Source organism: Fusarium pseudograminearum, chromosome 2 (genome assembly GCF_000303195.2).
Source record: "Fusarium pseudograminearum CS3096 chromosome 2, whole genome shotgun sequence".
NCBI classification, from domain to species: Eukaryota; Fungi; Ascomycota; class Sordariomycetes; order Hypocreales; family Nectriaceae; genus Fusarium; species Fusarium pseudograminearum.
The window spans coordinates 3,957,939-3,980,497 of NC_031952.1; the positions used below are offsets into that span (position 1 = coordinate 3,957,939).

Genomic DNA, 22,559 nt, shown 5'->3' on the forward strand with positions numbered 1-22,559 from the left:
ATGTCCATCCAGCCAATGCGTTGTACACATATTGCCCGGGGCTGGTCGGCACACGCAAGAGTGGTTCAATTGGACAATAACTATCAGATATCATCTTCGCATTGCATTATACGAGTCACTATATGTGGGTCAACATGTTACACAAGCAAACAGAAATTGTTATCTATCTGGCATTCTCTCTTATCTCATTTCTCATTACTATACCCATTTAGTATCCGTACAAGTTGACGTGCTCAGAGGTGGAAGCGCGAATGCGGCGGTTCTCGCGAACAAGAAGGATGCGGATCGCCCAGGCACATGCAATTGAGCACAGAGCGAAGCCGGCAGAGGCACCGAAACCGATTCCGTACCGGGGAGAATCGCTCTTGGGCCAGAGGTAGGCACCATAGATGTAACCAATCTAGACCTTCGTTAGTACGATACAATAAAAAGAGGACGCGAGACTACTAACCTGACCACCAACATTAGTCATGGCCAGAACAACAGCCTTCTTCTCCTTGGTCTGGGACAATGTCGAAGACGCCCATCCGATAATGACAGAGTTGACAGCGTAGGCACCCATGGGGAAGATGAAGCAGGCGACGTATCGGGCGGCGGTGTTGAGAGTGGCAGCGGCGAGAGCAAAACCGACGACCGCGACGGAAAGACCAGCGGTGATATGCCAAGTGCGCTCGTGCATGCGTCCCGAGTTCCAGCCAAAGAAGATGCCTGCGGCACCAGCAAAGATGAAAGGCGGGCATGTCATGACAAGGGTGATGGTAGTGTTGAAGCCAAGGGTCTTGACGACACTAGGAAAGGTCAGCATAGAGTCAACATTTTTGTCGTGGCCAAGACTTACGTAGGGAAGAACGAGTTGAAAGAGCAAGCAGAAAGGTGGAAGTTCTGCATAAGACAGAAAAGCCATGTTCGCTTATCCTTGCAAGCCTGCTTGAGACCCTCCCAAGAAGAACCACCCTCTTCAGAGTCAGAGACTTTGTCCTTCTCCATGCGATCGTGGGCGAGTTGCTTCTCGCGGTCGTTCAGCCACCATGTGGTAGTGGGGGTGTTGGGAAGCATGAAAAACCCGATGACGGCGACGAGGGCGGTGACGGCGCCTTCAACAATGAACAGCCTGGAGTTGTTAGTAGAGTCAATAACTTCGTGGGAGGTGGACTTACCATCGCCATCCTGCAAGACCGGCTAGGCCGTCCATGCCTGCGAAGATTCCAGCAGCGATAAGACCGGAGAAGCCAGTGGCGAGAATTTGAGCGCAGTAGAGAACAGCGATGCGAGCAGCGACCTCTGTTGCGCATTAGTATGCTGCTAGCTTTGTCGACGCGAAATACTGACCTTTGCGCGTGTAAAAGATGGAGAGCATGTATGTAGCACCGGGGTAGAAAGGAGCTTCGGTGATACCCAGGAAGAACCGACAAACAACAAGACCGGCGTAGCTCTTGACAAGCGCAGTGCAAGCTGATAGCGCTGTTAGCGTATAGACTTTAAACAAGTTGATGACAACCTACCAGAGACAGCAGCCCAAACTAACATCCAGCAACTCATGTACATGCCAGGCTTGACCTTGGTGATCAACATGTTGCTAGGAACCTGCATCAAGACATAACCGACAAACAAGCTTGTCAAAGTTAGCGTTCGCTCGAGTTTCGTTGGCATCGCGTCACATACATCGAAACAGTCGTGTTGAACTCGGTTCCAGTCATGTTGAGATCCTCCTCGAGGTTATTCAATCGCGCCTGAGCAATGGCATTTCGGTCGACGTAATTGAGGAAGTACATGAGACAGAGACATGGCTGTGGAGAATTGTTAGCACAGCCAAGACGTTGCAACGCGGCCAAGTTCAAACACCAAGCATTGGCACAGGCGCAGATCAGACGGAAAACTCACCATGATCCACAGGTCAAGCTTCTTGACAAGGCGGATTTCTTCTGGGTCTGTCTTCTTGGCAGTACCCGTCCAATCTCTCTCCTCGTCCATCTGCGTTGGTTTCTCATCCTCGAGGACGCTGTTGACGTGGGCGAACTCGGACGTCTCCTTGCCAGATTCTTGGTGATGGGTAGTAGAGGTGGCCATGTTGTGATGGGAGAGAGGTTGATGGGGCAAGAAAAGATTTTCTCTCTACGTTCCAGACCCTGTGTATTTATGGCCACGGCCCTTGATCATCGTCGGGAGCGGGGAAAATGGGGGGAGACGGCGAACTAGTGAACCTGGGCTCTGGGGAAAAGTGGTGAACAATCTGGGGTAGTTTCGGAGGCTACAAGTAGATTCCGAGGATGCATGGATGCTACTTTGTTGAGTTTTTGGGGGGAAGAAGAGGACGCTAGAGTGTTTATGCTTGTTGATGACAAGTTTGTGGTGTCCCATTTGGTGATGAATGGGGATGGAACTGCGGAGATCGCGTCGACATGGGGGGCATGGAGTCAGTGGGGACTCTGTATTGGTAAAAGCACCATTACTACAGAGGGAGATAGCCTTGACTGAAGACATGCTGTTTGCTGATAAATGTCGATATTATCTTGAGATGTTGGTATATACATGGCTCGTTCCCATTAACTACCTTTGAAGAGGCGACGATGGAGATCACTCAGTACACCAAACACTTTGGCGAGTCATATCCCAATCGTCAAATACCTACCTACCCTGAAGACGAAAGACAACACAATGACGCCCTTATGATCAATTAATCTCTTCATCGGCACATCTAACCCATCAATATCTCGATATCACAGATCAAAAACGAGATATCAATTCAACGACTCTCCGGACTCTACTTTTTGACGCCGTTGCTTTGTAGTCTTCATACCCTCTCGCTCTTCCCCTTCCAAAAACTCGGGCCCTGATAAAGCTCCGACGCGATGGCGTTGGTTCACGTGTCGCGCTATGTCCCAGAAAAGAGTCGAGACTCGACATTACGAATTAAACTCCAATCCTGGGTAGATCTATCTGGGGTTCTTGACTTGGCTGCAGGATCAGATTGCCGGCTGTTCCTGACTCTTGGTATTTCTTGCAGTGACAATACGTGCATTTGCTGAGACACGAGAGATGGCTGGAGGACGGAAAGTGGGCGGAAAACATTTACCGACAACACGAGTGACTCAACATATTCCAAACGAGATTGCCAGGCCCAGTATAAAAAAGACTATTTGTCATCTGTTTTATATGATACAACTCAAGGTGGGATGGAAATACAGACAACCTCAGTGACAGGCCTTTCCATACTTGCGTAACCTCGCGTAATTATAGGGTAGCGGTGCTAGAAACCCAGCGGCAATAGAGACCAGAGCCGCGATCCAGAATGAAGGATCATCAAGCGCGACTCTCCCACCTGTCAGATAGTAGTCTACCGCATTCTCTGCCGCTTCCATGGTCAACATGGAGATTAGACTCATGCCGATTGCTGTTTTTACAGCAGTGAGCCATGTCAAACCATCGCGACCGACGCGTAGCATGACTGTCTCGAGAAGAATAGACGTTGAGATACCAGATGCCACTGATTTGCTGGGTTAGTGGTTGTAACTAGATGCGCAGTAGTGGGCAACTAACTGGATATTGGCATGACAATCCCCATGCTCAGTTCTGGGTAGTAGGCTTGAAGCATCCACATGGCAGAAAAGTCACCGACTGTGCAGCCGATGAGACATCGCGTGGTGTTGACAGACGCTCTCTTCCATACCGCTCTCGAGCTCCAAAACTCGGTAGACGCGATAGATACGGGAGCTGGTGTTTTCGGGCTATTCTTTTTACTACAGCATTGGTTGCTTGTCCATTGCTTTTGGAGTAGGCCCGTGACTGGTGTGGCGAGACGCGACCCCAGAGTAGCAGGACGACGCGCACAGAGATGCAACGAGCTGGAAATTGCGCGCATCTTGGGGTTCTCTCTTTGTATGTTTGTATCGATCTATTGACGCGTGGAATATAAATATGAACAGTTTGTTTGTACCTGCGGTTCAATTGCTTACTACCTCTCAGGTACGGTACTCGTGCTGCCAACGCCGCGAAATTCACTCAGCTCCACTTTAAACCAATCATTTCCATATTGTACGTAGTAGTACTTTTATTGCTAATATTTAAATACAGGTACTAACCTGCCCTAACCTACAGCAACAACACTACGATAATCTATCTAGACAAGAACCGGTTTGTCCCCTTCCTCCGGAACAATAGGGTAACTACCTACTACTGCGGATCTTTTGTAAACACTTCCCCCTCAACCGCTTTTGCATCCAGATTCCACACAAGACTGTCAGACCGACCGTCCGCATTCTCCTTGAAGTGAAGCAGCCAAGATTGGACTCCGTAGTGGAAAAGCCCACGCCGAACTCGATCATCAGCCGACGGAAGGAACATGTACGTATCGTAGTTGTAGTGAGACAGAACATGTGACTGAGATGGTTTCCCATTGATACTGAAGCTGAGGACTTTGTCGTCCTCAAAGACTTCAAGGTAAAGCGCGCGAGTTGGGTGCCAATATTTGCCCGTCAGGCTGCAACGTTTAGGTTCCTGAGTATGAGGAGTTCTTGCATCTTCCAAACTGTCAACCATGGTTTTATATTGTGCTCTCCATTTAGCAGCCGCTCGTCTGGCTAATGGCCTCATATCAACCGGCGATGGCGAGTCAATGACGGCTTGTAGCAGTGTCTGGGCAACCCAGTCTGCGACATCACTCTGGGAGATCGAGTTTGTCAAAACGATGATAACCGCGTCAAGTTCGGGAATAAGCATGAAGCAATTGTTGTAACCTGTGATGGCACCATTGTGGTAGAAGACCTGATGAGCGAGACCAGGATTCAAGACTGGCATTCCCTTCTCTACAAGACCAGGGTTAAATCCTATCTTGCCAAACTGTGCCGGCAGATCGACTTTGGCAAAGCCAAGACCGTAAGCCTCGTCTGATTTGAACGATTGGTTCATGAAGCTGTGCCCGTACATGGCAGCATCGATATAGTTGAGAGGCCCGTCATTGTCATTGCGAAATGGACTCAGCAACGCATTCCCCCATGTGAGCATATCCGGTATATTGCTGCGAACTCCACCGGCGGATGACATGATGTCTTCATCTGTCATGCCCAAATCGGGGCTGCGCATCAAAGTCTTGTCATCAAAGACGAGGTATGGATGTGCTGTCAAACCCGACGGTATTGATGAGCTGATCAGACTGGTGTTCTTGAGCTCAAGCTTATCAAGGACATGACTGGCCAGGACTGTCCCGAAAGAGCACTTGGTCACTTCCTCTATAATCTTTCCAGCCAAAGCATACATCCAGTTGTTATAGAGCCAGCCGGAGCGGAGCGGCTGCACAGGGAAAAGATTGTTGCACATGTCGATGAGACTCTCTTTCGGTAGGTTGACTTGGCCATTCGCCCCGAGCCAGAGCGGGTCAAGCCTGGCAAGTCCGGTCCGGTGAGAGAGAAGGTCAATCAAGGTTAATCGGTGGCCAGTGTGTCATCCGACTTGAGAGATAACCCGGGAATATAGGTGGTAATGGGATCATCCCATTTCAGAAGACCATCATCGACCAGCTTCGCAACAGTTGTTGCAACAAAGGCCTTTGTTAATGAACCCAAAGGATACCGTGTGCCAGAGTCGGCCCTCTTACGGGCCTCAACATCAGCGTACCCGAGATGGCGCTCAATAAGAACTTGGCCCTCGGCCATGACGCCAATAGAAACGCCTGCTGTTCCACCAATTTCCATGATATCTTCAAGCGCAGGAAGTACATGGTTGATACGATCGTGAATTGAGGTGGTCGGGGAATGGGAACTGAACATGGGAATCTGGATAGCGGCGGCAACAGACGCGAAGCCGAAGCCGAAGCCGAAGATGGACATGGGATTGGGCATGTCCGCGTAGGGGAGACTCTTGACAATACCGAACAAGATAAACAAAAGATGCTGCTAGAGTCGTCCAAAGGCTCAAACTTGTTGCGTAAAGTAATGTGACGGGTACACGGCGGGCAAACGGGGATAATGAAGCACGGCAAAGTCAGTTGCTACAATCTCGCGGCCCGTTTAAGTGGCAGAAGTCATCTCAATTGACGAGGCTGTGGTTAAAAGGCCAGCTGGGAGATTGTTGCGTGAGGAAAATCGCAAAAGATGAAAATGATACATGATTCAATAGATCATCTCAATGTTTATTTATTGATGTAACGTTTATTTTAGAGGTTATCTGATAATAGGTATTCTCGGGACTACGAAGGCTTTTTTACATTACTTCCAAAGGCAGCCACCTTTGCTTTGTTTGTGGTCACCAAAATTGATCAAAATATAAATTATAAAGGTGCATTCTTCAATTTAATTAAAGGACAAAGTATTTGATCCATAAATAGTCTTCCACACATGTCAATAACCTCAGTCTGTTGCTCAACACTCTCTAATTGTGATGTCTTCAGGGTAACTCTCACAGTGACAAGCCAAAGTCTCCACCCAAACCAATACCAACAGAGATGACCGTGGCAATGATCCTTACCATTGTAAGGGCCGAAGGGTCAGTAACAAAATGAATTAGGATAGCAGCTTCCGGGACAGTACCATCAGTGCCAACAATAGTATGGCTATAACCTTGGTAAAACCTGCCGCGTTCAACGCCACGCAAGATAGATGGCTTGCGCAGGGCGGCTGTCAATGTATGATTAAGAACTTCTTCCTGGATGAAGATTCTGTTCTCACCCCCGTCAATGGGATGCGTATCAGTGATCTATTGTCGAGGTTAGATGGTGGTGACGAAAAGTAGACAGTGAGGGTCGACACTTGCCTGAGAAAACTTGACAAGAGAGACAACCGGCTTTTTGAGTAGTATACCACGATACAATACTCGTTTGAAGCCGTTGAAGTGCAGCTTGAAGGCTTTGGCGAGGCTGAGTGCAAAGGCTTCAGGGTCCTCGCCCTCAGAGATTGAGATGTTCAAGGTATGGGTCTTTCCTGAAAGGGACTTGAAGAAAAGAAGGTGGGTGATCTTGGTGTCAGACTGGGGTTCCATGTGTGACTTGAACAGAGGATAGGCTGTAAGATGTGTAGTAGTGTGTTTTCAGGTGGAAGGGAAAGATGATAAAGTCTTGGATGAAGATGGGAAGTGATGTTGGTATCCTAAAGAGCGACACATCGTCAGCTTATATAGGCATTTTAAAACTCATGAGCTGTTGAGAAACATCAGGTTTGACGTGCGCGTTGCAGAAAATATTAGGAAATGACGACTTGTTGATATATAATGTCTTTTCGTTGTGGGAAACGGCGATTTATCTGGAGTTGACGGTAGAAGACGCTGCGATGGAAACATTTCCCGAGACGTCGAGTCATTTTGGTGTAACAAATCTAGCGATGAAGAGACTTGGACAAGTAAATGTAGAAGACGAGGTACTAGCGGCACAATCAACTCGAAATAATCCCAAAAAGACTGGAAATCTCTGCAGTAAAAGTAAATTGTTGTTCTGCAGACTGACACATCTAAGGGAAAGACACAAGATGTGCAAATGACAGGAATTGGAGTCGCTGATAAATAACGAGGCTGCAAGTGCTGGAACTTCCTGTCAGTGGCTGGTCAGATGTGTACTATCAACAAGCCATGCGCGCCAATTGGGCTTTTAAGTGTAATACAAAAGGTGGTGAATTGTGCAATAAGATGATATAATTAAAGTTGATGGAATAGATGGTGTCGCACTTTGTGCAACTCGTACCAAGTCCTCGGGTCTTTCTTGCGTCAGTAACTTACGCCTCAGGGTTGAAGCATAAGAGACGAAATTAGTAGAGCAGTTTATGCTATTTAGTCCATACTGGCTAGACTACTTATTTTTGTAGTCTAAGAGTTAGGATGCTAACTAAATTGCAGTGCACGTTGGGGTAGCTTTCAGGGTCGCCAGGAGATTTAACCACCAAACGGTTCTCTATCATCGTTTCTGTCAACTTTGGCACAAATGGCATCTACCCCTCGGTACAAAGTTGGAGGGAACCAAGAGTATCGCGCTAGTCATTTTTGCTGTGCCGTCAGTGGTAAACCTGTTAGTGGAGGACTTGCATAGCTGATGGTGGTTGTATCATCCGATTTTTCTCTTTCTCGCGACTTATCGTCATGTTCTACTATTATCCGATAATCTGGGATGATAGCTTTGGTGAACTACAAGAATATGTAATATGAACAATTTTTGTATTAACGGTCTTTGTCTTGTCATCTCTTTTTGCATGCCGGTTGATGTCAGAGAGTGCATATGCAGACTGTCGCGAGACCTTTTGCAGATACGCAGACAGATAACTTGTCGCGAGGGAAAGAGAAATCCAATGTCACCCACCAGACCAAGTCCACATCAATAAAGATAGCATCCCCCCCTCCAAAACGACCATCAGCTCTTGCACCTCGATTAATTTCCGGACAAGCTTACTGTCGGTTCATTACGGCCGGTCTATACTCAACATTCCTACCTTGACATACCTACCCAAAAGCAGACATGCCATGCCTTACGTTACAATTGAGTGACGGACATGAAGAGGTGGGGCAGATGTTTCCCCAATATCTACGGATATTACCTACCTATTTTTACTTGGTACTGACAGGCCTGCCATACACAGAACCCGCCGCTCCTCGATGTCTTCCTTCGAGTCCGAACAGTCGCTGAGCGCTGCATCGACGTCGGCGCCGATCGCTGGAGCGAGGCGCAATTCGAGAGGATCGCTGTCGAACGCGTCAACGAGTTCACAGACAGATTCAACGGTCGAAGCCATTGCCATGTAAGCTACCAAGCCGCTTCCACGCACCTCTATTTGGTATGGCTAACCACGTCTCGTTTTAGGAACGCACTATCGAAGAGTTGATTGGCAAACCCAGGTCCATCGCCATTCATCCTGCAGCTTCCCCCAAAACGACACAGGGGTCTCCCAAGTCCACACAGCAGCTAGTACGACGATCCGCCGCGCGAGCATCATCCATAGACCCATGTCCGTCGCTAGAGAGCGACCACAGCAGCGTCGACAATGGTCCCACCACACAACCCCAGAACATGTCTAGTGTCAATTCTGAGGCTCAAGTTCCCCAACCAGCCGCTGCGGACCCTCCCATCTTCTCCGTAATCCGACAAGTCTTAGCGCATGATTCGTTATACGCAGAGGATGTTATCACAGGTATTCGGAACCTGCCAGCCAATCGCCGCAGCATTCTTATTCTGCACGAGGACGAATGCATCGATGGTCCATCCAGCAGACCACAAAAGGCTTCAAATAAACCATCGAAAAAGCGTCAGAGGTCAAAAGAAAATTCGACTGCCGGTGGCGGTACCGGAGGTAATCAGCAAGGGAACGAGGAGGGTGCTGGAGGCGCCGGACAAGACGGCGCTGATGAAACAGGCGATGGTGAGAGTAACGGAAACTCTCCGCCCAAAAAGAAGCGCAACAAGGAACGCAACCAGGACAAGATTCGTCGCTGGATTTGCCCGTATCGTCTTGCATACCCTGAGATCCACGATAATCGCGATTTCAGCTACTGCTCTGCGAACATGACTGCGGTGCACAAATGGAGGTAGGGTAGGCCAACGCGCATTGATCTTGCGACCGTTGCTGACATTAGCAGAAACCATCTCTTCGACCATCATTCCCAAGAAGCGAAAAGCAAAGACACCGACGGGGAAGCACATGCACGCTTCTATATGAGCAACGGCCAGAAGGATAATGTTCAAGAAACAGTCGCGAAGTATGGGGAGCATCGTCCTCGACCCCCACCCGAGTGGCTCGCCTACTGCAAGAAGCTCTTCATCGACGTTTGGTTGATCCTCTTTCCTAAAGACCAATTCCCTCACTTCAACGAGCCTCTATCTCCTTGTGGGTTCCCTGTCGCGCTCCATCCACGCCCTCGTCCTGCGAGAGTCATCGTTGGGATAAACATACGCTGACTTGCTTCTAGTTTATGCAGACGATGACGAAATCCCCGACCTTTGCCAGTACCTCGTTCAAAAGGTTGGAATACTGATTGAACCCCTTCTCCAAGCAAGGGCAGAGCAAGCTGTCAGAGACAAAGCCATCGCATCAACAACGGACTTCGTTCTTAGTGCAGAAGGGATGAAGGCCGTGATGTCAGAGACTATTGCTATTGCCCTTCGCAGCTCACCAGCCGCTACAGGTGCTACTCAATGGGCAGTTCGAGCCACTTCGGAAATGCTGCAGAATGCTGCGGGCCAAATCCGAGACGAAAACCGAGGCGAAAGTCAAGGCGAAGGTCGAGGCAAAGGTCGAGGCGACGGCGACGGCGACGGCGAGGGGGAGGGCGACGGCGAAGACGAAGACGAAGACGAGTCTGATAACCACGGGTCCTCAACACCATCAGATTCGGCCACTGCTCCTAGGACTCCAGGACCAACAGAGGATACAGTCCCAAAGGAAGCGACGCCTCAGCCAACAATTCATGTACGGTTGTTTCCTGAGGGTACCCGAGTCACTATCGACTTGGTACCTGACACGCCACTGGATTCTGAAACGCGATCCATACAGCTCAGTCATCCCTCGATTGTCTACGTGGCGAAGATGTCCCAGTCACGAATACCTTCCGCATCTGCACCTGCACCTGTCCCGTCAACGCCTCCAGTGATGGATGATTTCGGCGCGGAGCTCATGAATCCTATGGATTGGTTCATTACTTAATGGATAGAATGTACAGAGACGAAGCTATAGGAGGAGATATATATGTGTATGCATCTAGTTTTTTTTCGAACGACGATGGCGCAGGAGCATTTAGGATATAAACATAAACTGCCTAAGATAATGACCTAAATAAAATAAATTATCCTCTTTATTTCGTCTCTTATGTCTGAAGCGACTGAACTGATCAAAGTCGAGAGTTGTCGCGGATCGTGCTGGGTTGTCCTTTGTCCTACGCCCAATATACAAGCCTACCTCTATCCCTTGTCTTCCTTTTAGTATTCAATGCGAACACTTTATGGATTATTATTTATTTAGCTTTCAGTTATCCTAATACTCTCACCCAAGTATCAAATGAACATCCTCAAGATCCTGCTCTTCCCAAAGCTCTTTCTTCACATATCCGCATCCCTTCCTATAGGCAATACCATCAACCCACTCGACCCAAAGCACACCATAGAACTCTTTGTACTGTATCTTGTCGTCGATTGTTTCGATGTCGGCAAACTTGCATCGGCAAATGGCAACCAGTTCCAGCGACTGTGCCCGCGCAGGCGATGGGTTGAGAAAGACTCCTTCTAACCCTAACGTATCAACATGCTTGCCCATTCCCTCTTCAACCACTGGCTCTGGAAACCTGTCTATTTCGTCATCGTTCGGAAGTTGGAGCCATCCACATAGTTTCCCTTTCTTGTCTAGCAAGCGTAGGTGGGCATCCATGTTGACGTCTCGGCTCCAGCGGACCATTTTAGCAGCCCCAAACCAAGCACGCTTTGCTTGACAGGAAATGAGAGGGCTATAGCTGGTGTTGTCTGGTTCATCCAGGGGTGTTGAGCTTGAAGGCGGGAGAGGCCACCAGAAATATTTACTAGGAAGGTTGATGTGTTCGTAAATATGTTTCCCACTGAATCCGAAAGGCGGGTTGAAGCCTTCAGCCTTTATACCATGCTGGACAGGATCAAACTCCTTCCGAGTCCATACACTTTTGTCGTAAGAAATCTCTGAACCCTCTTCATATACCGTAGCAGAATGTGGTAGGGCTTGTGTAATGTTGAAGCCTTTGGAGCTATGGCTGAACCACTCGGTGATTGGAATAGTGACGCTGGAAGTCTTGATGAGTTGAACAGGACTCCAGCCGGTCTCGGCAAGCAACAAGTCCGCCCATCGAAATTGGGCCTCTCTATCGAGCATATGAACACCATATCCACTCCATCCCACCCAGGACCATGATGGGAGATGTGTGTTTGGTAGAATGGAATGGCTTCTTTCGGAGGGCATCCTTCGAGCCAGACCAGGTCTTTGAGGTCTATTGGGATTGGCCATTCCAAACTCAATAGACCACATTAGTGCAATGCCAAAGTATATTCTGGGTAGACCAAACAAAAACCCTCCCGGAAACGCAAGCTTTCCTAGATAGTTCAGGAGACCATCCGCAGCTGGGTATGCGTCTTCAGGATATTTGAGCTGCCGGGCATTGTACTCGTTGATCAATATACCGAACTCTCGGACATCCGATAATCCCCGCTTGATGTTGGGAAATCCCAATGACTTGGGTCGGACAGACTTTCCTCTTTGTTCTTCCTGTAGAGTAGGGAGATCTTCGTGCCATTCTGCACAAGAGCATTTCCAGTGGATTTGCTGATTGCCAAAGATTAATCGTCGCTGTGACAGCATGTATTCCTGATACGTCCATCCCCGTGTAAAGTATTCTGATGCTTGCACGTCCATAGCCGAGAGCTTAGGCTGATCTCTCAACAGTAGGTTCGTATCCTTCCTCCAATGGAACAAATTTGACAGTTTCCTCGGTGATGATTGGCCTTCAAGACCTTGGAAGCCAGTGTTTGCATCACCGTCAAGCGCAACAATGGTGAGCTTTGCGGAAGCATAGATGGATCCCATGAGCTGCAGCTGCTCGGATACCTGTTCTATATCATCGGGCGGAAGGCATATAGCATCTACCCACAAATATCTCTCGCCAAGTTCACGGACGGTGTGAATCGCGTCTCGGACCGTGGGTGTGAGAAAGGACCGTTGTTTTGAAAGGCCACCAGGGACTCCCATCTGTTTGAAGGTTTCATTGTCCATTTGCGGAGCTGCTGATGGGCCCCATCTGTAGCTCAAAGCAATATATTCCTTACTGGTCGTGCCTGGTACCAAACAATCCTTTTGAGTGTCGATAAGCCACGCAGGTGAGACTGTCTGCAGGTTCAGAGTACCCTGGCATTCTGATCCATGCTCTGCAATGCACTTGTCCATCCATGATCTCGCTATACCAAGGTCGATCCAGTCTGGGTTCATCGTACTCGTATGATCATCCAGTTGAGTATTGTCTTGTGTCTTTAATTGATGTTGGATGATTTGAAACGGGCCTTGTGGTCGTCCTTTGTAGTCAGTCACAGCGACTGAAGGGATGTCGCCTTTCTTTCGCGCAAAATGAAACCCAGATGCTTCATAGTTGCGCGATTTATAGCCAACTTCCCTCTCAAGTTGATTGCGCTCGACATACTTATTCTCTACCCAGTTTAGTAACGGCGTGTGTACCGCGCACCGTTTCTCAATGGCTCGTTCTCTACTCAAATTGCGTTTTACATCTTTCTCAACGAAAAGTTTGTCAAAGATGCCGCAAATCTCACAGCTCTTCTGGATACTTTGCATTTTAGCGGCGTTAACAGCACTCGCAAGGGCAGAGTTACTGAATCGCATGTCAACGATGATAGAGTGAGGGTGTCCGCGATTATCCCATGATAATAACTCTAGAAACTGGCCACGATTTCGACAAACGGGCTAGGTTTAGATAGGAAGTGCAAGTGATATATGTGTTGTTGACCAGTCTTTCTGAAAACTGATACCTCACTCTAGTAAGACATTAGCTTCATACGGCTGGAGACATACGCGGAAAGGCCCGGCCTGGCATTGAAGAGCTAGGTTCAAACCATCGGATCTCAGTTATTCCGTTCTAAGTTAGGAATAGCCTCTTACCATGATGTCACTTAACCTGTACCAAGGGAGACACAATTTACTTGCTCGATGTGTAACAACTGACCAGACGATAACAGGAATGCTATGCCCATTGATCACGTATCAAACTTATTAGTTTGATTAATTCGTCGATCTCGGCTTGTTGTGGGTATTCCAGCGACATGTGTACTAGACATACAATACCTTCTTTTCGAACGATGATGTACATTGATAGGAACCGTTTGCAGTGTCAATTCTTGCGAGGCACATCATGATACGACCAAACCAAGCACCATCAACTTGGTAATTAAATGATATCATTGGAAATAATGCCTTATCTAGCCCTGCACAAGAATACTGTTGCGTAATCTTGTACTATAGTGTCATCGTGTAGATATCATCATGCATTGAACCTGCGGCACAGACTGTCTTTGCGATAATCGCATACTAGTACGACTTAACTTTACCTATTGTCATTAACGTCGATTCTTTTTATAGCTTGCATCGGAAATTCCGCTCCCGGTCAGCCAATCAATAGCATCCATCACATTACAAAACTGATTAGAAACATAAGCACATGCTTATGAAGCATTAGTGACTTTTATTTATGCTAAATTATAAAGGAAGGTGTTTATGCGGGGGGCTAATGACTTCAGACTTGTCGATAAGCAAGCCTGTGATATCTGCTCAACATACAACATAAGAGAGCCGGGCATCTGCATTTAGTTGCATTCAAGTCCTCTCACAACCATACCGAGTTAACCAGACATAAATCTGTGACCATGGCAGCTTATCTCGACCCGATCAACCGCAAGTTCGCTGATGCGGCCGCTTCAGGTCCGCCCCTCTATACCAAGACCTACGAAGAAGCTCGTGAGGTACTGGAAAGTATCCAGAGTTACAAACTTGCTTCCGACATCAAAAGTGAAGAGGTCCAAATTCCTGTCAAGGGCGAAAATGTGACAGCTGTCATATTCCGCCCCGCCAATGCACAGGGTACTCTGAACATGATTTTCTACACCCATGGTGGTGGATGGATTCTGGGAAGGTGAGCAAGCCCCAGAAATATGTAACGACGATACTTTTTTCTGATTTACGGCAGCCCGACCACACACGGCGCTTTGATGGAGGATTTAGCACGCCAGACTGGTGCTGCGGTCGTTTTCCCTTACTATACTCCAGCTCCCGAAGCTCAATACCCTGTCCAGTTCGAGCAGGTATACGGTGTTCTAGAGCACTTTGTAACGAACGGCGACAAGTATAACATCAAGGCGAAGCAATTTGGTCTCGCTGGTGACAGTGTTGGAGGTAACATTCAATTCCCACCTACAAATGATATGGCTCTGACCTATGCCTAGGCCACATGGCTATCGCAATGACACAGCTCGCCCAAAGCCGTAGCCTTGCTTCCAAAATCGGCCAGATTGTTCTCTTTTACCCCGTCACGGACACAAACAGCAAATCCGAGACATACACGACCTTTAAGGACGGCCCGTACCTGTCTGAAAAGACGATGGACTGGATGATACCCGCTTTCCTCCCCAACCAGGAAGATCGAAAGCTCCCACTGACCTCACCTCTGCAATTCGCCCCAGATGAAGTTCTTTCCAGATTCCCACCCACAACCATTTTTGTGTCTGGCGCAGATCCCTTGATTGGAGAGGGAGAGGCGTTTGGTCACAGACTGCAAGGATTAGGGGTCGATGCGTCAGTCATCAAGGCAGATGGACAAGTCCATGACTTTGTCATGTTGGCGCCTATCAGGGAATCGCCTACTGCTAGAGCTGTGGTTGAGCTAGCTGCCTTGAAGTTGCTCAAGGCTTTCTCTGACAACTAAAAACGTAGCCGACAAGCGATCAGGAGTCAAGCACCTGACGTTTGCGACAAATCTTGAGTTTTTCATTACCTGTGCAATCTTCAATCTACCATTATATCAACTTCCCATTCTGTGATACATACCCAATGCCATTCTTCTACTCCATTTCCTTTGCAAAAGGACTCCGAGCTCTGATCCCCCGACCGTAAAAGTATAGCAGCCATGGAATAGTAGTCAAAAGTAGCCCAAGACCACCCAGCAAACCGCCAGTACCCTTCAATGTTAGAGAGGTAATCATCCTTGCTGTAAGTAATGGAAATATCCCCCCGATGAGATTTCGACATAGACTCTGAGCCGCCAGAGCCGATGAAGCGTAACCGTGATATGTGTCTGCTAGGTAGTTGAACACAGCCAGGTAGATACTATAAATACCCATTGTACAAGATCCAATTGCCAGCGTCGGAGATATCCAATGTACATCAGACCTAGCAGACATAAAGAACCAGAATAGCCCAATAGGCAAAAGAATGGATTGTATGCACGGGGATAGAAGTCGCTGTTCAGGTGTTGAAGACAGTGTCTTATGAGGGAATATCCAACGTGTGATGGGCTCCTGTATAACGGCCATAACGATGCTCAGAATGGATCCAACGACGATCGCCGCATACACTGCTCCAACTTGAGTGTTGTCGAACACATAAACGCCTCGGAAGACGAGTCCAATGCTGCTGAACTGCATGTACAAAATCGCCCATGCAAAAGAAACCCATAGAGAGAACCAGAACAGAATCGACTCTGTAGCCAGTAGACGCAGGGGAAATGCGAGACTTCGCCATATCAGACTGATGTCGACGTGGAGATTCTCTTCAACTGACGGGCAGAAGTTCACAGGCGTTCCGTCTGAGGTCTTGAATTGCATGTTGTTCAGCGCGATGCACCTTCGTCTTAGTAACACGTTGCTTCGAGTTTCTTGGAAAAGGAAGAATATGATGGTGGTTGCCGTCCCAATGGTGATGAGCTGAAGATAGAAGATCCACCTCCACCCCAGACGGTCTACGATGGCACCACTGACCAGAGGTCCCAAGCCAGTGCCTATCATGATAGAAAGGGAGTACAAAGCCATTGGAGTGTTGCGGTCCTCTTTTCGATAAAGGTCACTGACAACACCGCCCGTGAGCGTCGCGAAAACAGCGGCGCCATTACCTGTGATCAGACGAGCAACCATCATGCCAGCGAAGCTCTCCGTCACAGCACAACCCAAGCTTCCAAGAAAGAACACAATACCTGATCCGACAAAGACCCAATAGCGGCCGTGTACCTCGCTCACGGGGGCAAGTACCATTGGTGTAATAGCAAACCCCGTGACAAAGAGGGTAATGCCAGCGTTGAATTGTGTGTCGTTGATGTTCCATTCGTTCCGCAGGGGCTCTGACGCCATGGCATATGCACCAGAGGAGTATGATGCGAGTGTGGATGCCATGAAAGCTCCAGACAGAATTGTGATCTTCTTTTTATGTGACCAGCTGAATGGTGATTGGAAATGAGGGGTTCTTTTTGGGGTGGAGGTTGGCGAGGCATCGATATTGCTCGACTGGAGAAGTTCAATTACAGGGAATGCTGGATCCAATGCCTCGAAGCCGACAGGCAATTGGATTCCATTTCGGGCGTCGACAGCAATTTCTTGACTAAGGGAAACACGGTCTAGGTCCTTTTCGGGAGTTTTTGTTTCGACATTGGGCACATTTGCCGCCGACATTGTCGCGACAAGTCGTGAAGTCTTTGTTTAGTCGGATGTTCTACCACAGCTTATATGTTATTAAACAGAAAATATTGATTAATTTATATGTAGACAAAAGAAACATTGAACCTGGTCTCGACAAATCATTGCAGATCACGGCTTTGTGTCGGGTTTGGCACCCTCGGATAAGCGGTGGCATAACCGAGCGCCTCAAGGTCAACCTTGGGAATACGCGGGGAACAACATCGATGATGACTCTGGTTGAGCTCGGGAAGCGGAACAGTATTTATCCAGACTTGGAGTCGTTGTGGCATTACTCTCTTGGCACTCAAAACTGATCAGTGCTTGGGCTGGCTCGCCAATATCTTGGCGAGATTAATTGCGGCTCTGATAATGTTCTGTCAGCTTTGATAGACCTGCAGTTGATAGCCTGTCATGTGTCTATGCCCGGCGCTAGACTGTTGTTCTCGAGACTATTGATACGCTAAGCCAATAGTTCCGGCCATAACATGACGTTTCGACCAACAATGCAACGATACTCCATCTTCAAGTAACTTTTATAATGAGGGCATGGAACATGGACGTTTTTTCTCAATTTCGTCCCTCTAGTCGCTCGTTTTCTCCTACGTTTTGGCGTACTTTCACTCTTTTGCAATTTTGAAGATGATCTTTCACACGTTTGCAGTTACTGTCGTAGCTGTTGCTTTAGCTGGCAGTGTCAAGGCCAGTCCTTGTAAGCCTGCGTCTAGATCGACGGCTATTCATTTGGGAACAAGTTCAATTGAAACGACTACGATCGAGAGTCTTCCGACAACCATTGAAGCTCTTTCCTCGGTTACCACTGCCCTTTCGAACGAGGCTTCTAGATCAGAAGCTGCTATCAGCTCGACGACACTGACCTCTGAAACCTCCAACACTGTTGACGATACCACTGCGACCATTTCCTCAACAATCGAACAGACTACTCAAGATACGACAACCACAGTCAATGACTTGAGCTCTGAAACCTCCGCGGCGACTGATACCTTGACCACGGTAGAGGTTTCTGTTACCACTACAGCTTATACAACAACCGACCAATCGGCTATTGAGACCGCTACATCCTCTTCAGCACCTCACTGTACATTCACAGGCGAATACACCAACTACGTCCAAAACCCATCTTTTGACAACAAGGTCAATGGAAATTGGGTTACTACATCGCCTTGGGTCTTTTTGCAGACCCCTTGGCTAGCTCCCAACTCTGGCAGAGACGGAAGCAATGCAATGTAAGTTCTTTCGTCTCTTGTGTTTGCCGTTGATGCTGATGTGATTTCTTAAGTGCTATCAAATACCCGGACGGCGCATGGTCATCGTCGATTCTTCAATCGCTGGAAGGCGTCGTTGCCGGTCGAGATTATATAGTCAGATACTATTGGTCTCTCCAAGGTCATCCACTCCAGTCAGATGAATGTAGAATTGGCGCAAGTGCTGGGCCTGATGGTCAATCTGTGCACTTCGTATATACCGATGGTGAGGAACCTGTCCAACAGGGTCAGTTCTACATGCAAGAGTTTCGCATTACTGCTGAGCAAGATGACCAAAGGCTGTCCATTGGCTTTTTCTGCAAGGCTGGGTATAAAGGTGATGAGGTTAGGGTCAACATTGACGATGTCGCAGTATATGACTATTACGAGGGTTGTGATAGTCCTGATGTGGCGGGGGCTAAGTACAACCGCTGATCACGGTTTCCTTGTACTCACTAGACGGCTTTATTTCACACGCTGTGTCTGCAAGCTCACTGCTTGCGGCACATTTGGACTATTCTTCAGTTAAACGCCTAATTACTAGATAATTGTGCAATTGAAACGATGTAACATTGTTGTCTGAGAGTGTGCTCAATGGTCTGGCCAATAGATCTTGTAGTAGGGCTATGTAAGATAATTGTTCGGTTCAACAGTGCCTCTTGTGTCACTTCCATATCCATCCGGTATGCTCACAATGCAGCCTCCCTCTCCCTCGCCTCATTCTGCCACTTGATTCCCGGCTCTGCAAACTTTCCTAGTTCTTCCTCAGGCAGGTCATTGAGCGTGATGTGGAAGTGAGGTCTAGGTACATTGCGGCCAGCCTCGAATCCAGGCCGTTCCAAAAGATTGTCGAACCACTTCTTGATGTGAATGTACTTCATGACGTCGGGAAGTCCGGAAAAGTCTACAAACCAATTAAAATAACATCTCTGTAGGGGCTAATGTTGTCTGGCTTACTGTGGGCGGCCACCCATGGCCAAACAGAGATATCCGCAACGGTAAGTTTATCTCCGACGATGTAGCCAGTTCCGTTCTTGGCAAGCTGCCGATCCAAAGTGCGGTAGAGGCGGTTACTCTCGCTAATGTAGCGGTCAATAGGATACTTTAGTTTCTCTGGTGCATAGCCTGTTTGCGACAGTAAGTTTACGGACTCTATTGCTCACATGTAGACTCACGAGTAAAGTGGTTCGCTTGACCCTGCATAGGTCCGAGGCCAGAGACTTGCCACATCAGCCAGCTGGTGGTCTCCCAATGCTCCTTTGATTTGTAAGGATAAGATATCTTGTGATTCTCATCGTACCTGGCGACGAGGTACTCGAGAATTGCCCCGCTCTCGAATATTTTAACCTCGTTGCCACTTTCATCTTTATCAGTGATGGCTGGAATGCGACCGTTGGGATTGATGTCCTGGAACCATGGCTCTTTCTGCTCATGTTTGCTAAAGTCCAAAGTGACGACCTTTGTGGTGCGTTAGCGATTGCAAAACTTCCAAGGGTTGAGATTGTCATACCTTGTAGTCAAGACCTAGTTCCTCCAAAGCAATGGATATCTTCAGCCCGTTGGGGGTGCCCTCCGTGTAAAGTGTGATGTCAGTTTTGATGCCCATCTTGAAGTACGGCCAGATGATGAATAATTTGATTTTTGGTTCTCGATATTATTGCAGCTCTGTTGCAGTGTAAATTTTACTTCCATTAAATGTCATTCCGCCTTATATACATGCTTTATTCTCAAAGTTCAAAACCTTTTGTCTCCGAAATCATTAACAATCATTCTTCCGTGGAGGCTTTATTACCTTATCGACTTGATAACACAGCCATCTCTTTTGTCATCATGTCATTTTATGGGTGAAGAAAAATGAGAATACAATGTTCGTGGTTATTGCTAAGCTTCCGATTCCGCGGAAGTTTACTAATACAGCCTGCTTCAAGGTCAGTCATATCTTGCAAGCCCACTGCACAAACACTTATTAACTGGGGTCTGGACAGCCACGTAAGTGAAGACGCAGTTCCGATGAATAAATCATGCAGACTGCCATTGACGACAATACCGAGTAAAGATCTACCGGCGATTTAATACGGAGATAGATGGAGGAGACCGGAGTGTGAATAGACCGAAGTACAGGTGGACCGGAGAACGTATAGACCGAAACCCCAATTCAAGATGCTCCATAGGACCGATCATCAAATTCTACATACTTATAACTCACATCACGCTGCACTCAACAGCAACATAACCTTTCTCTCATCATCCCAATCCCAATCGCAATTCAAGAACCAAACTCACTTCAACTTCCAAACATAATGGCTGTACTACGTTGGGGCGTGCTCGGCACGAGCTTTATCTCCGATCTCGTCGCCAAGGCCATCCTCAGTAGCAAGAACTCGACTATCTCCGCTGTCTTTGGCCGCAATGAACAGCGTCTAGCAACTTTTGCAAACAATCACAACATCGCGGAGCGATATACCTCGATGGATGAGCTACTCGACAAGGCTCCAGTCGATGTTGTGTACGTTGGCCTACCCAACCACATGCACTCCTCGGCAGTGCTTGCAGCAACAAAGCGAGGAAAGGCAATCCTCTCCGAAAAGTCCCTCGCAGCCACAATGGAGGATGCAAAGACAATTGAGAAAGCTGTCAAAGATGCGAATGTCTTCTTCTTGGAGGGTTTGATGTACCTGACACACCCCGTCATGAAGAAGATGCAACAGTTGCTTCTTGAGGACCGTATTGGTACGGTTCGAAGTGTTGAGGGTCATTACTCCATGAATGTCTCCAAGATAGTCAACCCTTATAACATGGGAACCATTTACAACCTTGGTTGCTATCCGGTGTCGCTCCTCCAGTTCGTCATAGAGACAGCCTTTGGAAAAGATGCTTTTGCAGCCCGTCAATCGCATGGAGTCGGCAACGTTGTTGATGAAAAGACCGTCCATGTCCGAGACGCCGCTCTGACGGTGCGTTTCAACAACGGTGTTCTTGCGACTTTGCAATCAAGCGACAGCCACGGTGGCGACAATTCGTTTACCATTCTTGGAGACAAGGGGAAATTGAGCTTTGTTACAAACCCCTGGTTCCCTCTTCCAGGTGACAACATCATTGAGGTCAAGGATTATGATGGTGAGGCAGAGAAGATTGTTGTCCCGGGTGAGATAGATGTCTTTGGATACCAGGTCAAGACTGTGGAGGATTGTTTGAGCCGTGGTGTCAAAGAGGCGGAGCGTCCTTCTCCAAACATTGAGAAGAGTGTTGAGATTATGGGAATGCTGACGGAGTGGGAGAACAGCATTCAAAGTCAGCACAAGTGATGTATGTCCAACACATTATGTCCGCTACTCAGGACATTTTTCTTTCGTCTATGTGCCTTATTCTTGACTAGACTAGACAAGATTAGATCATATGGCCTACTCTGACAAACCAATGCTATCTGTATGTGCTGATACGTTTACTCCCTTTGTGTATCTTTAAAGAAATGAGTATTGGAACTTCCTAAAGAAGCAATTCATGATATGTGGAAACCTGAGCTACACCTCATTCGATTGACTCTCAGACTGCATGTTTCAAACAGATGATGATCGCTTACTGAATTAGTGACAAGTGATGGGCTTGCATGTCCTATCCCTGCCTGTTTCGACTGGTCGTCAACCGTCTTGGCGGTGAAGTCAACTGATAGACTGCACTTATAAACTACCTGCCTTTTAAAGCAAATCATACACAAGCGCGACAATACTATCTAATCTCTGGATCTTGATCAACCATTGAAGAAGCGCCCAGTTCATTGCGCTTGATTATAGTTTTGCTTATCATCCCGTGTCAGCACCTCCTGTTGTCATTTCGTCTCGTTAGTCCTGCGCCGGTAATTGTACCATCGGACAAGGATCCAAATGCGGTTAACGGACCGTCAAGTCCCGACCCATCATAATTCTTCCGTGGCGCGCTTACAAGTTCAGACCAACTGGAAATAGCAGGCGGCCCATGTCGCGTATAGATTCCCTAGAGTGGCCCCGTTTCAGTACTCGCTGAAACTAGGCCTGTAGATTAAGGACTATCTTTGTCCGGATACCAAGCGAGGATGGAAGGGGGAACAAGGTCAGCAGTATAAATGCCATGTTGCGCCGCAATCTTTGTTTCAATTGAAGATCTGTCGATCAGCTACCTTC

At 47.8% G+C, this 22,559-nt stretch overlaps 12 protein-coding genes across 12 annotated transcripts; 4 read left to right on the plus strand and 8 right to left on the minus strand.

The window, feature by feature from the left end:
* Nucleotides 1–208: 208 nt before the first annotated feature.
* FPSE_02248 (uncharacterized protein) lies at nt 209–2,067 on the minus strand (the record flags this gene model as incomplete). Its single annotated transcript, XM_009255367.1, has 8 exons — nt 209–400; nt 452–788; nt 839–1,111; nt 1,158–1,281; nt 1,330–1,452; nt 1,503–1,612; nt 1,663–1,787; nt 1,882–2,067. 8 exons carry the CDS (start codon nt 2,065–2,067, stop codon nt 209–211), a joined length of 1,470 nt encoding a protein of 489 aa, XP_009253642.1.
* A 1,124-nt stretch (nt 2,068–3,191) lies between these two features.
* Nucleotides 3,192–3,859, minus strand: FPSE_02247 (uncharacterized protein; the record flags this gene model as incomplete). Its single annotated transcript, XM_009255366.1, has 2 exons — nt 3,192–3,484; nt 3,538–3,859. 2 exons carry the CDS (start codon nt 3,857–3,859, stop codon nt 3,192–3,194), a joined length of 615 nt encoding a protein of 204 aa, XP_009253641.1.
* Nucleotides 3,860–4,170: 311 nt separating this feature from the next.
* On the minus strand, nt 4,171–5,313 carry FPSE_02246 (uncharacterized protein; the record flags this gene model as incomplete). The annotated part of the gene is made up of 1 exon (XM_009255365.1): nt 4,171–5,313. The coding sequence occupies one exon, from the start codon at nt 5,311–5,313 to the stop codon at nt 4,171–4,173; it is 1,143 nt and encodes a 380-aa protein (XP_009253640.1).
* Nucleotides 5,314–5,417: 104 nt separating this feature from the next.
* On the minus strand, nt 5,418–5,834 carry FPSE_02245 (uncharacterized protein; the record flags this gene model as incomplete). Its single annotated transcript, XM_009255364.1, has 1 exon — nt 5,418–5,834. The coding sequence occupies one exon, from the start codon at nt 5,832–5,834 to the stop codon at nt 5,418–5,420; it is 417 nt and encodes a 138-aa protein (XP_009253639.1).
* Nucleotides 5,835–6,390: 556 nt separating this feature from the next.
* On the minus strand, nt 6,391–6,969 carry FPSE_02244 (uncharacterized protein; the record flags this gene model as incomplete). Its single annotated transcript, XM_009255363.1, has 2 exons — nt 6,391–6,687; nt 6,739–6,969. 2 exons carry the CDS (start codon nt 6,967–6,969, stop codon nt 6,391–6,393), a joined length of 528 nt encoding a protein of 175 aa, XP_009253638.1.
* Nucleotides 6,970–8,428: 1,459 nt separating this feature from the next.
* Nucleotides 8,429–10,607, plus strand: FPSE_02243 (uncharacterized protein; the record flags this gene model as incomplete). Its single annotated transcript, XM_009255362.1, has 5 exons — nt 8,429–8,470; nt 8,550–8,708; nt 8,771–9,492; nt 9,544–9,791; nt 9,874–10,607. The coding sequence occupies 5 exons, from the start codon at nt 8,429–8,431 to the stop codon at nt 10,605–10,607; spliced, it is 1,905 nt and encodes a 634-aa protein (XP_009253637.1).
* A 336-nt stretch (nt 10,608–10,943) lies between these two features.
* FPSE_02242 (uncharacterized protein) lies at nt 10,944–13,832 on the minus strand (the record flags this gene model as incomplete). The annotated part of the gene is made up of 4 exons (XM_009255361.1): nt 10,944–13,388; nt 13,584–13,599; nt 13,648–13,665; nt 13,762–13,832. The coding sequence occupies 4 exons, from the start codon at nt 13,830–13,832 to the stop codon at nt 10,944–10,946; spliced, it is 2,550 nt and encodes an 849-aa protein (XP_009253636.1).
* Nucleotides 13,833–14,344: 512 nt separating this feature from the next.
* Nucleotides 14,345–15,399, plus strand: FPSE_02241 (uncharacterized protein; the record flags this gene model as incomplete). The annotated part of the gene is made up of 3 exons (XM_009255360.1): nt 14,345–14,610; nt 14,665–14,870; nt 14,921–15,399. The coding sequence occupies 3 exons, from the start codon at nt 14,345–14,347 to the stop codon at nt 15,397–15,399; spliced, it is 951 nt and encodes a 316-aa protein (XP_009253635.1).
* Nucleotides 15,400–15,535: 136 nt separating this feature from the next.
* On the minus strand, nt 15,536–17,134 carry FPSE_02240 (uncharacterized protein; the record flags this gene model as incomplete). Its single annotated transcript, XM_009255359.1, has 1 exon — nt 15,536–17,134. One exon carries the CDS (start codon nt 17,132–17,134, stop codon nt 15,536–15,538), a length of 1,599 nt encoding a protein of 532 aa, XP_009253634.1.
* Nucleotides 17,135–17,779: 645 nt separating this feature from the next.
* FPSE_02239 (uncharacterized protein) lies at nt 17,780–18,837 on the plus strand (the record flags this gene model as incomplete). The annotated part of the gene is made up of 2 exons (XM_009255358.1): nt 17,780–18,384; nt 18,438–18,837. The coding sequence occupies 2 exons, from the start codon at nt 17,780–17,782 to the stop codon at nt 18,835–18,837; spliced, it is 1,005 nt and encodes a 334-aa protein (XP_009253633.1).
* A 254-nt stretch (nt 18,838–19,091) lies between these two features.
* On the minus strand, nt 19,092–20,008 carry FPSE_02238 (uncharacterized protein; the record flags this gene model as incomplete). Its single annotated transcript, XM_009255357.1, has 4 exons — nt 19,092–19,306; nt 19,360–19,527; nt 19,578–19,860; nt 19,913–20,008. 4 exons carry the CDS (start codon nt 20,006–20,008, stop codon nt 19,092–19,094), a joined length of 762 nt encoding a protein of 253 aa, XP_009253632.1.
* A 694-nt stretch (nt 20,009–20,702) lies between these two features.
* On the plus strand, nt 20,703–21,707 carry FPSE_02237 (uncharacterized protein; the record flags this gene model as incomplete). Its single annotated transcript, XM_009255356.1, has 1 exon — nt 20,703–21,707. The coding sequence occupies one exon, from the start codon at nt 20,703–20,705 to the stop codon at nt 21,705–21,707; it is 1,005 nt and encodes a 334-aa protein (XP_009253631.1).
* Between the last annotated feature and the right edge of the window lie 852 nt (nt 21,708–22,559).